This window comes from Vitis vinifera, chromosome 4, assembly GCF_030704535.1.
Source record: "Vitis vinifera cultivar Pinot Noir 40024 chromosome 4, ASM3070453v1".
NCBI lineage: Eukaryota > Viridiplantae > Streptophyta > Magnoliopsida > Vitales > Vitaceae > Vitis > Vitis vinifera.
The window spans coordinates 20688710-20708387 of record NC_081808.1 but is presented as its reverse complement, the minus strand read 5'-3'; the positions used below and the strand labels follow the sequence as shown (position 1 = coordinate 20708387).

The 19678-nt window shown below is 32.4% G+C and overlaps 1 protein-coding gene across 2 annotated transcripts; it reads left to right on the top strand.

Moving 5' to 3' along the window:
* Positions 1-4857: 4857 nt before the first annotated feature.
* Positions 4858-7316, top strand: LOC100259075 (protein RTE1-HOMOLOG). Of its 2 annotated transcripts, none has more exons than XM_002274070.5 (3): positions 4858-4964; positions 5916-6193; positions 6697-7316. In XM_002274070.5, exons 2-3 carry the CDS (start codon positions 5924-5926, stop codon positions 7120-7122), a joined length of 696 nt encoding a protein of 231 aa, XP_002274106.1. In that variant the 5' UTR covers positions 4858-4964; positions 5916-5923; the 3' UTR covers positions 7123-7316. The 2 variants fall into 2 exon arrangements, with proteins under 2 accessions (XP_002274106.1, XP_010649086.1); XM_010650784.3 differs by having other exon boundaries at positions 4902-4964; positions 5901-6193.
* Positions 7317-19678: the final 12362 nt, after the last annotated feature.

The following is a 19678-nucleotide window of genomic DNA, read 5'->3' as shown; positions in this document are numbered from 1 at the left end:
AAGTCTCCGGGTGATGATGGATTTAGTCCGAGTTTTTACCAACGACACTAGGAGATTGTAGGCGAGGATGTCGTGAATGCTTGTATCGGGTGGCTGAATGATGGTATGTTCCCAGATTCTCTAAACCGTACTAATATCGTTCTTATACCTAAAAAATCAGAGGTTATTAGTATGACTGATCTTCGGCCTATATCATTGTGTAACGTGATTTTTAAGATTGCTTCTAAGCTTCTGGCAAATAGATTGAAGAAAGTTTTAGATGGCGTTGTCTCGGAGGCACAAAGCGCCTTTGTTCCTGGGCATTCGATTACAGACAGTATCCTTATTGCTCATAAAGTTTTGCATTTCTTGAAGCGTAAACGGGAAGGGCGAATTGGATATGCTGCCCTTAAAATCGATATATCCAAGGCGTATAACAAACTGGAATGAAATTATTTGTTTGTTGTTTTGGAAGCGATGGGGTTTAGTTCGAAATGGCTGGAATGGATGAGAATGTGTGTATGTACTGTTTCTTACAAAGTTGTTTTTGGTGGTGAATTACTGGGTCCTATCTACCCAACGAGAGGATTGCGCCAAAGAGACCCTTTGTCTCCATATCTTTTTATTTTGGCAACTGAAGGGTTGTCGACTCTTTTGAAACAAGGTGAGCGTTGTGGTGTTCTTCATGGTTGTAGTGTGGCGAGAGGAGCCCCAACGGTTTCGCATTTATTTTTCGCCAACGATTCGTACCTGTTTTTTAAAGCAACCGAAAGTGAAAGCCGGAGCTTGAAGCAGATTTTGTTGCAATATCAGAATTTATCAGGTCAAGAGATTAATCTGAATAAGTCTGCCCTTACTTTTAGTCGCAACACTGATGATGTTGTTAAACGTGGTATCTGTTCCATACTGCAAGTTGAGGAACAAGCTAATCCGGGTATTTATTTAGGTATGCCAGTTGTGGTGGGAAAAAAATAAGCGGCAGCTTTTTGAATTTGTAAGGCGTAAAGTGTGGAACAGAATACAGAATTGGAATGGTCGCCGTTTGTCGAGAGCTGGAAAGGAAATTTGCTTGAAAACAGTAGCTCAATCTATTCCGACTTATGTTATGCAATTGCTTTTACTTCCTAAAGACCTCTGTCGGGATATTGAGTCTATGATGAATGACTTCTTTTGGGATTCTAATCCTCAGCGTAGAAGTATCATATGGATGTCCTGGGGTAAAATGTGTAAGTAGAAAAAAGATGGGGGTTTGGGTTTTCGCAAGTTAGAGGATTTCAACCTTGCTCTACTTGCCAAACAAGGTTGGCGTTTCTTACGAAATCCGGATAGTCTTGTTACCAGAAATTTTCAAGCCCGATATTTCCGAAATTCGAGCTTTCTTAATGCCGAGCTAGGTAGTAATCCCTCCTACATGTGGCGCAGTATCTTAGCAGCTCAAGATTTACTCAAAAGGGGCTGTTACTGGTCTATTGCATCAGGGACAAAGGTGCAGGTCTGGGGCGATTCTTGGTTGCCTGATAGTTCAAATCGGCTTATCATTACTCCTCCTATTGCTGGTTTCGACGGAATTAAAGTGGACGAGTTAATTATTGAAGGGTTGTGGCGTGAGGATTTCATAAGGGACAAGTTTATGGCTAGAGATGCCGACCTCATATTGTCTATTCCACTTCCTATGTCAAGTCGTGAAGATCAGATCTCTTGGAGTTTTGATGCTAGAGGTGAATATACTGCCAGAAGCGGCTATGGTGCTTTGAGATGTTTTAGACAATCTGCAGCTCTTGTGGCTAGTGATGTCGATTCTAATTTTGTTTGGGCTCAGTTATGGAAGGTTACAGCACCTCCCAAAATTCTAAATTTTGCTTAGAGGGCGGCAAGGAATTGCTTACCTACAAGATTTGCTTTGACTATTCGCCATGTTGACACTCCAATGTGTTGTCCCATCTGCAGATCAGAACCAGAAACTACCCTTCACGCTCTTGTAGAATGTGTAGCTGCTCGTGATGTTTGGGATGAATCTGGTCTTGCTATGCTACAAGGTAATTTTGGAAGTTTTGTGGATTGGTTAGCTACGATGTTTGCATATTGTGACTCTGTTGTATTTGCTAAATATCTTGCTGTTTGTTGGGGATTATGGTGGCGTAGAAATGATGTTGTTTGGAATGGTAGAATTCGGCATTCGCAGCAGGTTGTTAATGGTTGTTTCACAATGTTGGAAAGTTGGTTTCATGCAAATGAGACGTTGACTACTGCAGTGACTGTTCCTTCATATAGTTCCAAATGACAGAAACCAGATTATGGCTGGATTAAGATTAATGTGGATGAGGCTGTATTTCTGGATGAAGGCGCTATAGGTGCTGTCTTTCAAGATCATCAGGGGCGCTTTATGGGTGGTTTTGCCAAGCCTTTTCCACATCAAACCCTTTCTGAAGTTGTAGAGGCTTTGGGTGTTCGCGAAGTTTTGAGTTGGATTCATGAGCGATCAAGAAGCAGGATTGTAGTGGAGACCGATTGTCTGCGTGTTGTTCAAGCTATTCAGCACAAATCTTGCCCAAATACGAGCTTTGGTTTCACTATTGCAGACTGTTTAGATGTGTTACAACACTTGGTTGATGTCCAAGTTGTTTATGCCCGTAGATCAGCGAATTCTGCTGCCCATTGCTTAGCCAAGGGTGCAGGTTCTTTTACTAGTCTACACATTTGGGGTTATACACCCCCGCAATGTATTCTTTCTTGCCTTCATTATGATGTTTAATGAAATTTCCGTACGTTTACTTCAAAAAAATAATAATAATAATAATAATATCTATTCAATAAATAAAAATTAACCATAAAAACTATACAAACCTAACAGAAATTAAAGAGTAAAATAATAATTTTAAAATATTCTACTTGATTTCAATCAGATCAATTGAACTTTATTTTTACTTAAATTATTTTTATTATATTCTCATTTACGAGAAAATAAATGAACTATTCATTCTTACTCCACTTTCCTACCTACCAAACATAGTTTTGGATTAATCTAATTAATATCATCAAGATATATACGAATATGAACTGGAAAATGCATGTATCAATCAATGAATCTACAAATGTAATATTTACATGCATGAAAGAACTAAAAAATATGAGGAAATCTCTGGTTTTATCAATGAAGTTATATGGCCACGTGTTATTGTGCCCTTCTTTCCTGCTGGAAGCTTTTATTCCACTCTCACAACCATTATTAGGTTGGGCATTTTGCGACTTCAACTCAGCTGGTGTGGATTGGATTTGGACTGGCTGGGACAGGCCCATTAGTGATGCAGCTGGGGTCGTTAACCCCATGGATTGAAAAATCGGAAAATGTCGCCGATATTTCGTCGAAATATCGGTTATCGGGCGGCATGGAAACGATAAACGGCACCGATTATCGATCGACGGAAAAATTGGCCAAAAATCGACAAAATCGCCGATATATCGGCGAAATATCGGTGAAGCACCGAAAAATCGGAGAAAAATCGCGATATTTCCTACCAGTCCAGCCCGCGCAGTTGTGTTTTTCAGCCTGGCTCAAAAATCGTGGATTTAGGGTTCGTGAAATTTAAATCCAATGGCACAACAGCAAAGAGACCCCTAAAACAGATCCAGAAAACACAGGGAGCAAAAGAAAAGCAATTTTTTTGGTTTTCTTTGGGAGTTTTGAATGGATTTTCTCGGAAATCAAACGAGGATGAATTTTCCCGGAAATCGAATGGGGATGGATTTTCTTGGGAATCAAACGGGGGTTGCAAAAAAAAAAATAATAATAACATGATTAGATTAGTACCTGCGAGGATTGAGATTTGAGAGTAGCAGAGGAAAATAGGGCTTTTTAGGGATTCTCTCGCTGGAAGACACCTTCAGAAAAGGGTTCTTGATGCCCGAGAGAGAAGTGGGTGCCTTTTTTATTTTTTTTTATTTTTAGATTTAGGGGAGATAAAAAAATAAAAAATAAAAAATAAAAAAAACATGAGAACAATTTTCTATAAATAATTATTAATTTTCAACTTTTATTTGGATTATTAAATAAATTTATATTAATAAAAAAAGTTGTTATCACATTTTTTAATAAATTTTAAAAATTAAATCTCAAATAAAATATTTTATATAAATTAATTTAATTTATCATTTAAAATATAATAAAATATGTAAAAAAATCATGAGAACAATTTTCCACTCTCTATATAAATAATTATTAATTATCAACCTTTATTTTTATTATTAAATAAATTAATATTAATAGAAAAAGTTATTATCACATATTTTTAATAAAATTTTAAAAATTAAATCTCAAATAAGATATTTTATATAAATTAATTTAATTTTTCATTTAAAATATAATAAAATATGTTTTAATAAAAATATTTTAAAATTTTTAAAATAAATACTGTCTTCAACAAGATGAACTCCCTTCATCTAATAATATATTGAAACTACATCGATATCTTTCTTAGTATAAGGACTATTGCAATCTCATATTTCTTAACTCAATTTTAACTTTATACACTTTCAAAATTCATATATATTATTTTTAAAATTCAAATATCGAATCTACCAATATATCTCTATTTACGATATTTTTCTTCTTAATTATATATATATATCAATTACACTTACAAGATAACTTTAAAATGTGTATTCTTACTTATGTTATCATTTTTTGAAGTTTTTCAAGCATTCCTATTAATTTTAAATAATTTTCACTCCACCGATATTTATGAAAAAATATCCACCGATATTTCTCCGATATTTCCGATATATCCGTAAAATTGAAGTACCGATATATCCGTAAAAACCGATATTTCAATCCTTGGTTAACCCCAAACACATGTTTGAAGCCCAACTAATAGGAAACTGGGCCACCAGCATGGCAAAACAATTGAGTGATGACTGATGAGTTGATGACATCCACCAAACTCAGAACCCTCTCTGCAGTGTCGTCTCCGTTCTTCTGGTTGCAGCAGGTATTCTTTTGATTTAGGGTTTATCATTTCTTTTCCACATCAAGATTCAAACAAATAATTATTTCGTTTTTCATCCTGTTTGGTTCCGATAATAGTAGGGAAAAAAAAATCAAGTAAAAGCTAAACTTCGAATCTTGCATCTGCCTCTTCAACCTAATCTTCTTGTAAGATCCTAAGTTTTCATTTCTTTCTTGCGACTTCCTGGGAATCAAACGGATTCCTTTGATTTCACCTTGTTCGGATGAAGTAGCAGTCCGAGTTCTGTTTCTTAATGCTTTTGGGGTTTTGCTGTATTGACTCACGATTTAGCACTTTTTCAGATTGATGACAAATTCGAAGCACAGAGTAATTCAAACATATTTGGTTAAGCCTAATTTGTTATACTTAGAAAATGGGTATCATTTTGTATGAGAGTCACGCATCCAATCTGGGCTGTCTCTGCAAAAATTGGTTTTTGTAAATTGCATTCATGGATATGAAATTGTGCTATTTCGTTGACTTTGTCTTGGTGAGGTAAATTGCTATACCAAATGCATTACTGGTGGATTGTTGAGGTCTTGTCAATCTTTTAGGAAGAATGGTTGAACATTTGAACCAAGCCCTCTTTCCCCTGTTATTGAGGTGTCTTTAAAAGGATTCGATCTAGTGATCTACATTAGTCTTAGTATTCCATGGATAAGGACTACTGTATATGGGCAGATTTCTTGTGACATGTTAAGCAAACATCCTTACATGTGCAAAATGTGCTTCAGTAGATATGGTTTTGAGGAAACACGAGTCATTCGGACTATTAGCATAGGTTAAATTTTATGCCCTGTGATGCTTAACATTTTTGGTTTAAATATTATATGACAAATGATCATTGACAACGGAATATATCAAGGGATAAACTGCATTTGCTTTCATGAGGGCTCATTTATTGAGAGTTTGAGACAGGTCATCATTGTGCAGCTTTGGCCATGGACTCTAATGCAGATCCTGAGGATCATATGATGATCGAAAGAAGTGTTTCACAAATGATGCAAATTGACCCAAGACGAGCTCGGTTTCCATGCTGCATTGTGTGGACCCCTCTTCCTGTCATATCATGGCTGATTCCTTTCGTTGGCCACATTGGCATATGCAGAGAGGATGGGGTAATCTTGGACTTTGCAGGGCCCAATTTTGTCTGTGTAGATAATTTTGCCTTTGGAGCAGTGACCCGTTATATCCAAATTAGCAAAGAAAAGGTACGTGTGCCTAATTTCATTTTTGAAACAGTTATTGTACCTACCAGCTTGCCATCCGCAGGCAGTTGGCACACGTGTTTGGGGCGCTCACTGATATTGTTTCACCAAATGGAGAAGCTAGTAGTTGGCCTGCATACCATAGGAAAGAGACAAGGAGAGTCAATAGTTAGGATGTGTTTTGCTTGTTCAATGAAATGATTGCAGGGTCTCTTTGCACCTTGATCCAATGCTTTGGGTGCTAATTGTTGAAATTCAATTCCATCTCTTATTTTAGGTGCCATTTTTACTGAATAGAGAAGCAGGTCAATTGTGAAAATGTGTTTTGCTTCCTTAGCAAAATGATTGGAAGGCCCCTATGTACTTTGATGCAGTGCTGTGCTGATGATATTTGAGAATTAGCTATACATGAACTCTGCCTTGTCGTCCTCTAGATGTTTTTCAATTTATTTCTTCTCATTCCTAACTTTTTCTTTTTTTATGTTCCTTGAAATTCTGGCCAACAGTGCTGCATTTCTCCTCATCATCCTGCTCCATACAGAAGAGAGAATGGACGTGGACAGGATGAAACTGAGATAGACATATTGACATGGGATGATGCACTGCGGAAGAGCACACAGGAATTCCAACACCAATCTTACAACCTTTTTACTTGCAACTGCCACTCCTTTGTGGCAAACAATCTGAACAGATTGGGCTTTTATGATGGTGGTTGGAATGTGGTGAATCTTGCAGCTCTCATTTTCCTCAAAGGTCGCTGGGTGAGCACAACATCTATGATAAAATCTTTCTTACCATTTGCCATAGTGTCCGCTCTTGGACTGTTCTTTGGGGGCTTGACCTTCTTAACTTTCTTGGCTTTCTTCACCTTCCTTCTTGTTGGATGGTTCCTTCTCGGTACTTACTGTTTCAAGAATTTGATCCACTTGTAGCTTGACCGTTATTTGATCATCTGCATGTGAAAAGACTATAGTTCAACAAATGTACTGAAATACCATTTCAATAGAATTAGGCCGTCGGATTTCATATTGGATGGCTTGGTCATAGGTTATTTAGGTAGAAAGGTAAGAGTGTATTTTTAGTACCTGTTTTATCATGGTGAGCAATTAAGGCTTTGTTTGGATAATTTCCTGTTTTGGCTTTAGTTGGAAGTTGGAGTAGAAATGGAATATTAGCAGAAATAGGTAATATTTGTATGGTAACATAACTTTATCCATAAACCAAAATAGAATTTCTATAAAAAGTCATCTTTTTATTACTTTTCATATTAAGATTATTCTTTTTAAAGATATAAGTCTTTGAATAAAATTAGTCAACCATGTGTGAAAATTCTCATTGAATTTAAAAAAGAGTTCAATTTATCAAAAGTCGATACAAACAAGATCCGAATTTAGATCACTTGCTTGACCTACAAGGAGCTATAAATTAGTCGGTGAACAATGTTAGTGTTTATTCTTTTATGCCATGTGACAAAAGCAAAGTTGGATAGAAAGTACGTAATGATGAAAATATCGATATATATGTGGTATTAAATAACATGAAAATATCGATAATCACATCTCGATTTTATGAATATATGGAAAATGATGATGATGATGATGAAAATATCAATAATCATAGAGAGATATATTGATCGATGTTGTCTTAAAACATCGGTGATGTAATAAAAACTCGAAAAATTATATAAGAAGTAAAAATAGGTATTTTAAAGTTTTTTTTTTAAATGATATATATAAGCTGTTATATTTGATAATAATATCTTTTGTGTTAATAAAATATATAAATTTTATAAGTGTATATTTATTATTAAATGGTATTATATATTACTTTACAATAATATTATGATAACATATTTAATTTTAAAATATATTTAATATTAGAATTATGATACATTTTAATTTAAATGTATTAATAATGAAAATTTTGAAAAAATTGAAAAAACTATAAGATATCCAAAAAATATCGATAAAATATTTGTTAATATGCAAAAAACAAATCGGTAAAATATCGGTAAAATATCTAAAAAAATTTAGATTTTGGATATATCAAATATATATCAAGAATATACTCAAATATTTGAAACCTTACATTGTGGAAGTATAAGGTGATCATGTTAGGCATGAGTCAACGAGTTTTGAGTAAAAATATTATATTGAAAAAAATCCATAAAATAAACTTTCAACTAAAATAACTTTTAAACTAAAGAATTTCAGCCACTTAGGTATTTTAAATGGTAATTTATATTTGATTCCTAAAAATTTAAAAGTAATAAGAAATAAAAATATTATAGAAAAAATAGAATTTGATTCACTAATATGAAAATATATGAAAAAAAAAGAACCTCAATTTTTTTAATTTTGTATTATCTTTATCTATTTAAAAATACATTGAAATAATGCATTTTTTAGTGAGTCATCCAATTATTCCTAAAAATACCATTTTTACTTGTTATATCATCCAAATCAATTGACAACTAGACTTCTCCATACAGATGTTATTATATATATATATATATATATATATATATATATATATATATATATATATATATATATATATATATATATATATATATATATATATATATATTATTGTTATTATTATTATTATTATTATTATTATTTTAGATTTTTTTTCTATAAACATTATAAAGTAAGAATTTGAAGAAAAAAAAAAGTTTATTCTAGCATTAATAAGTTAAAAATAAATTCATATTCTTGATAATAAATAAACCAATAATAAATTTATATTTATTATATAATATTAATAATTATTTATATAATATTAATTTTTTGAAAGAGTTTTTTAGATGTAAAATATTTTACAATATGGTTGTATTTTGATATATAGTATAAAAATAAATAATTAATTATTTTATATTAAATAAATTAATCATAATTAAAATAATTATATATCATTAAATTTATTATTTATTATTTAATAAACAACCTTATTACTTTTCGAATTGGTAATTATAATTAAATAGGACTTGTTTGACAAAATTTCTTCTTAAAATTTTAGGAAATAAAAAAAATATTAATCTTATTTAAATATGAGGTTTTTTGCACAATATTTCTTAAACTTTTAGGAAACTAAAATAATAATCCTCCAAGGTATTTGTTTCTTGAGGAAAAAAATCTCAAATAAAATAATAATAATAATAATAATAATAAAATTTGCTAAAATTTATCGGAAGAAGAAAATTTGCTAAAATCAAATAATTAAATCCCTCAACTAAAATTTGGGAATTTGAAATTCAAATTCCATACCTTCACCTATAAATAAAGGTGTATTCTATCAAGAAGAGGAAATGAAGAAATATCCGGAAAGGAAAATCCTAAGGAGAAAATCCAAAGGTAACTTCATACAAAGAAATATCCGAATTTTAGTTGTTTAATTCAAGGGATTTAGTTAATTGATTTTAACTAAATTATTATTATTATCCTTTTTATAATTAATCCACTAATATTTTTATGTCTACAAATGCCTCCACTTCAAGACACATAATTTACATGTATTGTCATGTGGATGGGGTGAGTCTTGAAGTCATTTTTTTTTTCAAAGAAATATTTTAATAGGAAGTTATTTTATTTTTATTTTTTAAATATATATTTCTTTCCCACTTTTTTTCAAACTCCACTTTGTTTTCCTACTTGCTTTACACTTTGAATTCTCTTCCAATTCGTTTTCCTTTTTGTTTTACACTTTCAATCCTTTTCCAATTTGTCATTCATATATATAATTATATATATATATATATATATATATATATATAAAGGGGATAATAGTTGATGAACTTGACTTGAACTTTTTCATAGAGCTCTTTCGATCCTTGGGTATTCTTCAACTCAACTTGAGAAACCCGACTTGAATTCATCGTGAGAAATCTTCACCTCCTCAGGCTTGCCATGGGAACGTAGAAGTCATGTCGTGGAGATCATGTTGTGCTGTCCAACGTCGTGCTGTGGAGAGGCTTCAATGGTGGTTGTTTGTATTGTGCATAGAGGATTAAATATATATACATATATTCATAACACCAATCCAAAGTGAATACTTGGAATATATATGGATATAAAATCTCCAGAAGTCAAACATTACCATGGAGAAACGTGGGCTTGTGAGTCCTCGATACTCACTTTCTAGTTTTTTTTTTAATATAAATATATATATATATATATATATATATATATATATATATATATATATATGTAGTTGACAGGTGAACCCACTCTCCAATTTCCATGTATATATATATATATATATATATATATATATATATATATATATATATATATATATATATATATATATATATATATATATATATATATATATATATATATATATATACACGGAGAGACGAATTTGATTTTAGGTAATTAAATTAATTAATTAATTTTTAAATTACCTTAATACTTGAGGGGAATCTTTAATAAAATTAAATATCCATAAAGAAATTTGTACACACAAATTTTGTAAATTTGGTTCTACAAAATAAACAAAACAAATAAGAAAATAATGTGAAAAAATATTTATTAAAAATATTGTGGCTACAATCTCAAAAATAATATTCTTTATAAAAGAATATTTTCCCTTTGATTCTTTCGCTTTGACCACAACTTGAAGAATGACGATGACGTTTTCTTGATTTTGAAGATCAATCGAGGGTCACAAGTGACTTATTCTCGAATGAACTCGCTAAATGGTGAAGAACACGTGTAGCAGTTCTATCATTTATCGAACTTACAGAGAAATTTGATGAAGCTTTTTATTTTGATGTGAAACCCATTTTTTCGTATGAAGTTGTCTTTGGATTTTCTCCTTAGGATTTTCCTTTCTGGATTTTTTCTGATTTCTCAATTTCTTCCTTTTCACTTCTTGATAGAAGACACCTTTATTTATAGGTGAAGATAGGGAATTTGAATTTCAAATTTCTGAATTTTCGTTGCTTAATTCAATGGATTTAGTTCCTTAAGTTTAGCAAATTTTCTTAGGTTTTACCAACAAGATAATAATAATAATAATAATAATAATAATAATTTTCTTATTATTATTATTATCCTTTTTATAGTTGGAGATTAGGAAAACTTATCCATAAGATGATTTTTTTTAAATTTATTCTTTTTGAAGACCAAATTAGTGGTAATTTAATCCACTAATTTTTTTATGTCTACAAATGTCCCCACTTCAAGACGCATCATGTACATGCATTGTCATGTGAATGAGGTGAGTCTTGAAGTAATTTTTTTTCTTAAGAAATATTTTAATAGGAAGTTTCCTATTTTTTCCAAAAAAATATTTCTTTCCCACATTTTTCCAAACTCCACTTTGTTTTCCTACTTGCTTTTCACTTTGAATCATCTTCTAATTTGTTTTTCTTCTTGCTTTACACTTTCAGTCTTCTTCCAATTTATCATCCCTATATACATTTTTTTTATATAAAGGGGACAATAGTTGAGAAACTTGACTTAAACTTTTTCAGAGAGCTCTTTTGATATTTGGGTGTTCTTCAACCTAACTTGAGAAATCCGACTTAAATTCACCACGAGAAATCTTCACATCTTCAAACTTGTAAGTGTTTTATATATATATATATATATAGGATCTTGGGTGGGTGTCAATTTGATTCATCATGGAGTCTTCAAGGTAGCTAGTAAAATGACTCAAGGTGAGACATTTAGCCTTGTTGTTCTAGTGTTAGCAAGCATTTACAACTACTTAAATGAAATAGCTTGTTCTTGGAAACCTGGGACTAATGCATCTATTTTCCTTATTCATTACTTATACGAATGGTTAGGTGAATATTTCAACACCCATTTCATTTCTTCTTCTTGGAACTATTCCCCACGGATGACTTATTACGCCGACGAGTTTTCTGTTAAGTGTTTTGATGATTTGCAAGCTCAGGCTTTGATAATGTCTTGCAAATGCGTAAAGTTAGATCACTTGGCATTGCGCCACAAGGAGCGTGTGCACTAGGCTGATAATGAATCTATTAATGTTAGCAAAGCTTCTTATCTCATAAGTCTTCGCTCTAGCTATTTATCTTTACGACAAGGTAACCATCGGGTGATCCAACTGTATTATCCTCATCGATTTTCCAAGCAATTTGGGTATCCTCAAGACCTTCTGAGGGGTTTGCCAGAGATTTTTCGCACTAGAACTTTAGAGGCGGTGTATCAACATTGGGAGTCATGCACTAGGCTTGGTACCTACTCCAAAGTTACTATACCTAATTATCATAGTCTTGAAGAGTTTTCCAATCACCAAGGCTCATGCAGATTGGTGGATCAGAGTGCAAAATCCTAATAAGGAAATTCTTACTGCTGTTTGTATAAAGTCTCCTCCTGATTCTTTTTGGCAAATACCCTCAAAATCTTTAGAGAGTAGAACACGCAAGGGTGACTTAAGTGTTTATACTAAGGAGAATGTTAAAGACAATGTTGAGAATGATTTTGATGATTTACCCGATGATTCAAGAGCTTCTTCTAAGCGCTTAATGGGTGGACATCAAACTAATGCCTCTACAAACTCAGAGTATGAGGAAACTATTTTCAATGATGATAGTACTCACTATCACAAGACTTTTAAGCAACATAACAATGCACAAGGTCTTTATGTATCAGACGACGACTCTAAAAATACAAATGAATGTCACTTCAAACTCCGAAATATTAGACCTAACCCTATGTACTATGATGAGACTAACTCTAATCCTCTTGATGCAAATGTATTTTTTGCTGACGTCCCAACTTCTACTCAACCGATGGAACTTGATGGTGAAGAGGTTTTTTTTTTTTTTTTTTTTGCATTGATACTAACAAAAATAAATATTTGTCTTAGGTGGCGGGTGACAACTAATTTTTCGATGAAGGGTATGAGTCCTCTCCTAAGGATCGGTTCGAAAATGTTGTTGCTACTAGGGAGTCAACACCCTTTACATTGACTATGCAACGAGATAATCACTCTATCATCCCATTACCTTTGCCTCATTCTCATTTGGGTGATGAAGGTATTACTAACATCTTAAGTGATGTTCTGATTGAATCTCAAGGTCAAAAGACCACAATTGGAGATACATCATATATATGATGAATTGACATTTTTAGCAGTTGCAAGTTTAATTGCTAAACAACAATCTTCATGCCTTACTGTGGTTACTCCTTCTACTTCCACTCACACATTCGACGTTGAACAAATCATCCTTAATGCCCAATACCAAGCAGCACTTATGATAGGAGAAGGTATTAAGGAGATGATTATCAAAACTTCCAATGAGTGTCTCCCATTATTGAGAGGAAAAATTGATGAGCTTTTCAATGCTATCACAAAGATTGGAGTGGACCATTCACCATTGAAGTCTCAGATTGAGAAGTACATGGAAAATGTAGATCACCTCGATGCAGTGCAACACACCCATTCTATGAAGATATCTCCGAAAGTACAAAACAAACGTTTAACTATTGTTGCATCTCAGATTGTGGATGTTTTAAACTCTGAGGGTGTACAAACAGACCGTCGTCAATAATTAAAGGTTGACTTAGTTACTCTCGATGCTAAACATGAAACACTTAAGAAGGAATTGGAGCAACTAGGTATACAAAAGGAGCGCCTTCATAACTCAATGTTGGAGATCGATGAGATTATAGCCAATAAACAAAATGATGTTTCTCACTTGAGGAAAAAACACGTCATTATCTCTTAAACCCTTGTGCTTACCGATGTCAATGTCAAGACTTTAGAGACACTTCAAGAAGCCTTAAGGACTCAACGTGACGAGTTTGCATGCTTGTTGTGGATGTGATCATTGTCCATTTTTACTTAGTTTTAGCTTCCATTATTTTCCTTCATCCATTATTTTATTTTTATTAAGATGTAATAAAGTCTAGCATTTGTTAGCTAGATTTATTGGTTAATAAAAATGAGACATTTATTTTTTAGTGACTGAACTCAAGTGGTTTCCCTAAATTGCCTACATACCCTTCAAATAAAGGGGATCAAGTCAAACGTAGTTCTATTTTTTTTTTTACACTCTAACTTTTGCCAAGACTAAAAGAAAAATTTAATCTTGCGAGCATATATCCTAACTTTTGCCTAAGTCGCCTTTTTAGGTTTTCAACTTAGTGGACTTTTTTTTTTTAGTGCATCGTACGCAGTTTATGCTCATGTGGTCTAGAAACATCACTTGTCTTGAGTTTGATCGAAGGATGATAAATTCACGTCCTTGGAACAAAGTTTAATTGAAGGTCAAAGATGACTTATTCTCAACCAAGCTTGTGAATACCTTTCTTAAGCATTTTGGAGAACAAAAAAAGTTATTTGAATTCGTCTTGATTTTCTTCAGCCTTAAAAGTTGATGAATGACACTTTTGTATTGTGTTTGCTATTCTTCCATGAGCTTGTTGAAGAATGTGTCAAACTTGGACTTGATTTTAATCCAAGCATGGTAAAACGTGTTCTTGGAGCAAAATTTAATTGAGGGTCAATGATGAATTGATCTCAAATAAACTTATCAACAATTTCTTCAAGTGTTTTAAAAAACCCAACCTTGTTTTCTTTTGCTTTGAAGGTGGATGAATGACACTTTTGTTTGTGTTTGATATTCTTCCACGAGCTTGTTGAAGAATGTTTGGAGTTTGATTTTAACTTTTGAAGCTTCATTTTTTTTATTTAGCTTATGGGTTGCATCACCCTTTTGAGAACGTGTCATGTTGAAAGAAAATAACACTTGTATGTAGAGAAATTGGAGATTTTAGTTTGGAATCTCCGAATTTGACTTCTTTAATACAAAGAGTTTGTTCCTTGATTTAAAAAGTTTACCAAGAATTATTTTATTTATTTATTTTACTACAATTTAAGCTTTTGTAGGATATGAGCAATATGCATTTTAGGCTCATGCTTTAAGGAAGATCACTGGAATGCCGAGGTTTGAAAACAATTGTGGTAAAATTTGATGTCATGCTCTCTTCATCATCACTGGTGAAAGTGATGGTTGCACAACATGTTGCAAAACTGTGGCATTTGTTCTTAAATTGTTTTGCCCCCTTTATTTTTGTAGCATAGAGTGATGGATTCATATGTATCTGGATCAATGCAAATTGTGTTTCCTCATAAAGTTGCAGCATTTCATAGATACCAAAGAATGAGAGTAAGCATTGTAGATTTGATACTACCTCATCATCTTCCTTGGTTTTGCTCGACTTTATACCAAGAGCATTTTCTTCATCTTCACTTGGTTCATCTTCTTCCAAATTTTCGTGACAAGAGACCATATGAGTTGATGTCATCATCCTTCTATTGAAGAACTCTAGAGGAAAGTATTCTCCTAAGGTGACAGAGGTGATGAGCTTTTGTACCAAAAGGTTATCAACCTGTACAATATCTTGTTTTCTTTTGGGTTTATTTTCTTCTTTCTTTTTTAGATATCGATGAATATTTTGTTTATGTTGTTCCTTTGGGTATGGATGAGATTTTTGTTTCTTGTGAGGTCTTCTTCATGTTGCTAATGTCCAGCCTTCTTCGTTAAACGACATTGATTCATTATCAAAATAGAAGTGAAGAAGGGTGTCTTGACATGACACTTGTGTTTGCTTTGGTTTCAATGACTTGCATTGGATAGTACCGGCGCATTCCCCCAATTTCTTAGGTGGAACATGTAACGAAACAAGATGGAGGGGCCCAAATGTGACTGTAGCATGATTTAACTCTACTACTCATCCAGATCCAGATGAATTCTTCCTTGTTTTGCAAGTTTCATTATGAGATATTTTAAAATGAAACATTTCTCCACCGGGTAACTGATGATTCGATGGTAATGACAATAGTTTGGATCATTAACACGACCCATTTCTTCTGGATGTTTACACTCAAGTAGCTCAATAACCTTTTTATGGAGCAGGTTTTCCAACATGTTAGACACATCAGAGTTAGGAAAAGGGTATTACTTCTCCTTTAATTCCTTCAAAGTGAATCGACACCTTTCATTTTCCTGGGTTGGTTTAACATCTTTTACTTTTTTCTTTTTACCTCGCACTGATATTTTCATAGGAGTTGTATTTACCATCATTGACTCTTAGATGGGTTTTATTGAATTCTTATCTCTTGCTTTCCCATTGTGTCTTTCTTTTTGCCGATCAACGATTAGGTCTTTCTTAGAACTATGGTTGGTTATGCTGAGTTCCATGTCATGTGCTCGGGTAGTTAATTCTTCAAAGGTATGGGGTTGTATCCCTTGGAGAATGTATAGGAGACCCCAATGCATTCCTTGTATGCGCATGTCCACGGTTGATACCTCAAATAATCTATTTTTACAGTTAAGGCTTAAGGAACACCAACGGTTGATATAGTCTATAACCGACTCGTCTTTCCATTGTTAGTGTTAGTAAGTTCCATCATACTTATAATTCATCGGGTGCTATAGAAACGGTTGAGGAATTCATGTTCCATTTGGTCTCAACTATCCATACACTCAGGTGCAAGGTCTATGTACCAATTGAAAGCATTCCCTTGGAGAGAACGAACAAATTATTTAACTAATAAGTTGCCATTTGTACCTACATTGTTATAAGTTTCAACAAAATGGGCAACATGTTGTTTTGGATTTCCTTTCTCGTCAAATGATTGAAATTTTGGAGGTTGATAACCCACATGCATATGTAGGTTATCAATCCTCTTAGTGTAAGGTTTAGAGTACATGAGTGTACTCTGTGAGGGTCCACTGTACTATGCTCTAATGGTGTTAGTTGTCATGTCCTGAAGTTGTTGGATAGATAATGATGCCACTAAGGCAGATTTCGTCGTTTGTATCTCAACTTGTATTTTCCTATACATATGTGATGCATCATCGAGAGGAGATGCAACATTTAGAAGGTGGTTGAGTCCTTGACTTAACTCACCCATATTTTCTACTTGTGCTTCAACCTTGTTTATGAGGAAGACTATCTTTATATCCTTCTCCTCAACCATCTTGGTGAGTTTAGCGATGACGCGAGCCATGTTTGCTAATTGTTCCTTTATAGATGTAGTGTTGGTTGCCATTTTCGGCATAGTCATTGAGAAAAGAGAAGTAAAAAAGTCAGAATGATTGGAGTAGTTTTCCTTCTTTGACATTTCATTTGCAATTCGGAGTGTGAGCCGGTACTAAAGTTGGCATCGATAACATAGCAAAGAGATTTATCCCCAAAGTCCTGTAGTGTTGAAGGGAGTTTTTCCCTGCTACGAGAACTATGGCTCTTTGCCCCCAAAGAGACCAAGGTGATGAGTGGGTGGTGCTCATCACGTGTTCTTACCTATTTTAGCAAACAAGCAGACTCACTTGTTTGTTTTGTCGAGATTGGAGAGGTTGATTTTGTTTTGTTACGAGTCATGGGGCCCGTAAAGGCATCATGTGTCAATTGTGCAATGACGATCTTGTCATTGCCCTTGTTGACATGCAAAACTTGAGTTCTTTTGGGTGTCATCAACGTAGTAGAGATCTTCTAACAAAAGATATGAGAGACAGAGATGTCCCATCAGGCGTGCCAAAAATTTGTACGCACAAATTTCGTAAATTTGATCCTACAAAATTAGCAAAACAAATAGGAAAATAATGCGAACAAAATATTTATTGAAATTAAAATTATTGTTGATACAATCTCAAAAATAATATTCTTTACAAAAGAATATTTTCCCTCTGATTCTTTCACTTTGACCACAACTTGAAGAACGACGATGACATTTTCTTGATTTTGAAGATCAATCGAAGGCCACAAGTGACTTATTCCTGAATGAACTTTCTAAATGGCGAAAAACACGTGTAGCAGTTCTGCCGTTTACCAAACTTGTAAAGAAATTTGATGAAACTTTTTCTTTTGTTATGAAGCCAATTTTTTCCATATGAAGTTGTCTTTGGATTTTCTCTTCATTTTTGGATTTTTCTGATTTCTCAATTTTTTTATTTCCTCTTCTTGATTAAAGACACCTCTATTTATAGGTGAAGATAGAGAATTCAAATTTCAAATTCCTGAATTTTAGTTGCTTAATTCAAGGAATTTAGTTACTTGATTTTAAAAATTTTCTTCTTGGAGGTTTTACCAACAAGATGATAATAATAATAATATTAATTTATTATTATTATTATTAGCATTTTTATAGTTAGAGATAGAGGGAAACTTATCCGATAGGAGGATATATATATATATATATATATTAAATTTATTCATTTTAAAGACCAAATTAGTGATAATTTAATCTATTAATTTTTTTTTATGTCTACATTATTATAAAAAAATTCAAATAAATGAAATATTATTAAAATTAATTAGAAACTTATATATTTTTAAATTATTTGATTTTTATATAAAAAAATTAAATAAGTAAAACAAAGTTGAAATAGTATATAAAAATAATTTATTGAATTTTTATTTATTTTTTCTTTGCTTTTACTTTTTTTTATATTTTCCTTTTCCTTCAAATTATTTGAAAACCAAATATAGGCATAACTGGTAACTACAGTTTTGTATAAATAAAAAAAGAAAAAATTAAATCGTAGCTATCAACTACGATTTTGTGATGTGGATTACGACGTGGATGAAATACAGTAGTTTCAAAATTATTTAGGAAATGGACTTACTTTTGCTTGAGCCAGATCCCCTCTGTAATTAGATAAGCCAGCGCTTTCATCGCCAAATCCAATGTTCCAATTTTTTGGTCTATATAAATTTGTTCCAACAGGCAAAACATTTGGTAGCGTGTTTTCTGAAACCAGAAGTAAAATTTCCACATGCAATCTTTCTTGCAATTCGGAGTCTCAAAATATAAAATGTGAAGGATGAAACATGTCCCGACTCCATCACGCTTTTCCTCCACGTGGAAGGACGGATATTTTCTAGAATATTCCAGGAGGAGGAGCTCCATCCTCACATATTATTATTATTATTATTCATTTTTTATTATTACAATTATTCCTGGTTACTATCTAGTGGACCCAACTTAGGTAGAAAGGTTGATGACAGAATAACTTAAGATGCCTCCAACCTAAATGGGGACGGTAGCTGCGTTCTTGTTCATGTGGTTGACATTTGCAGCTTATCCATTTCAATTAATCTTAATTTAATTAAGATTAAATTCAGTTGTCTTTACTTAAAAAAAACTTATATCTAAACATAAAATAAGTCTCAAATTGATTAAATAGTAATATCATTATTCTAAAATTGTTTTCTTAAACCATTGGGAAATAATTAATATTGTTAGTCAATTAAAAGGAAAAAAATCCATTCGATATTGTTAATATTATAAAAAATAATAATATAATTATTAATTTTATTTATTTATAATAAGATTTTGAGTAAATACATTTAGATATCTTTTTTATGGATAAGGGGAATGAAATTTTAAATTTATAGAAATTATATATTTGGCAAATTAACCCTTAAAAATAATAATAATAATAATATTTTGATTTTTTTTTTAAAGTATTAATGGGAATATAGCTGTCACTTTGTAGAGTAT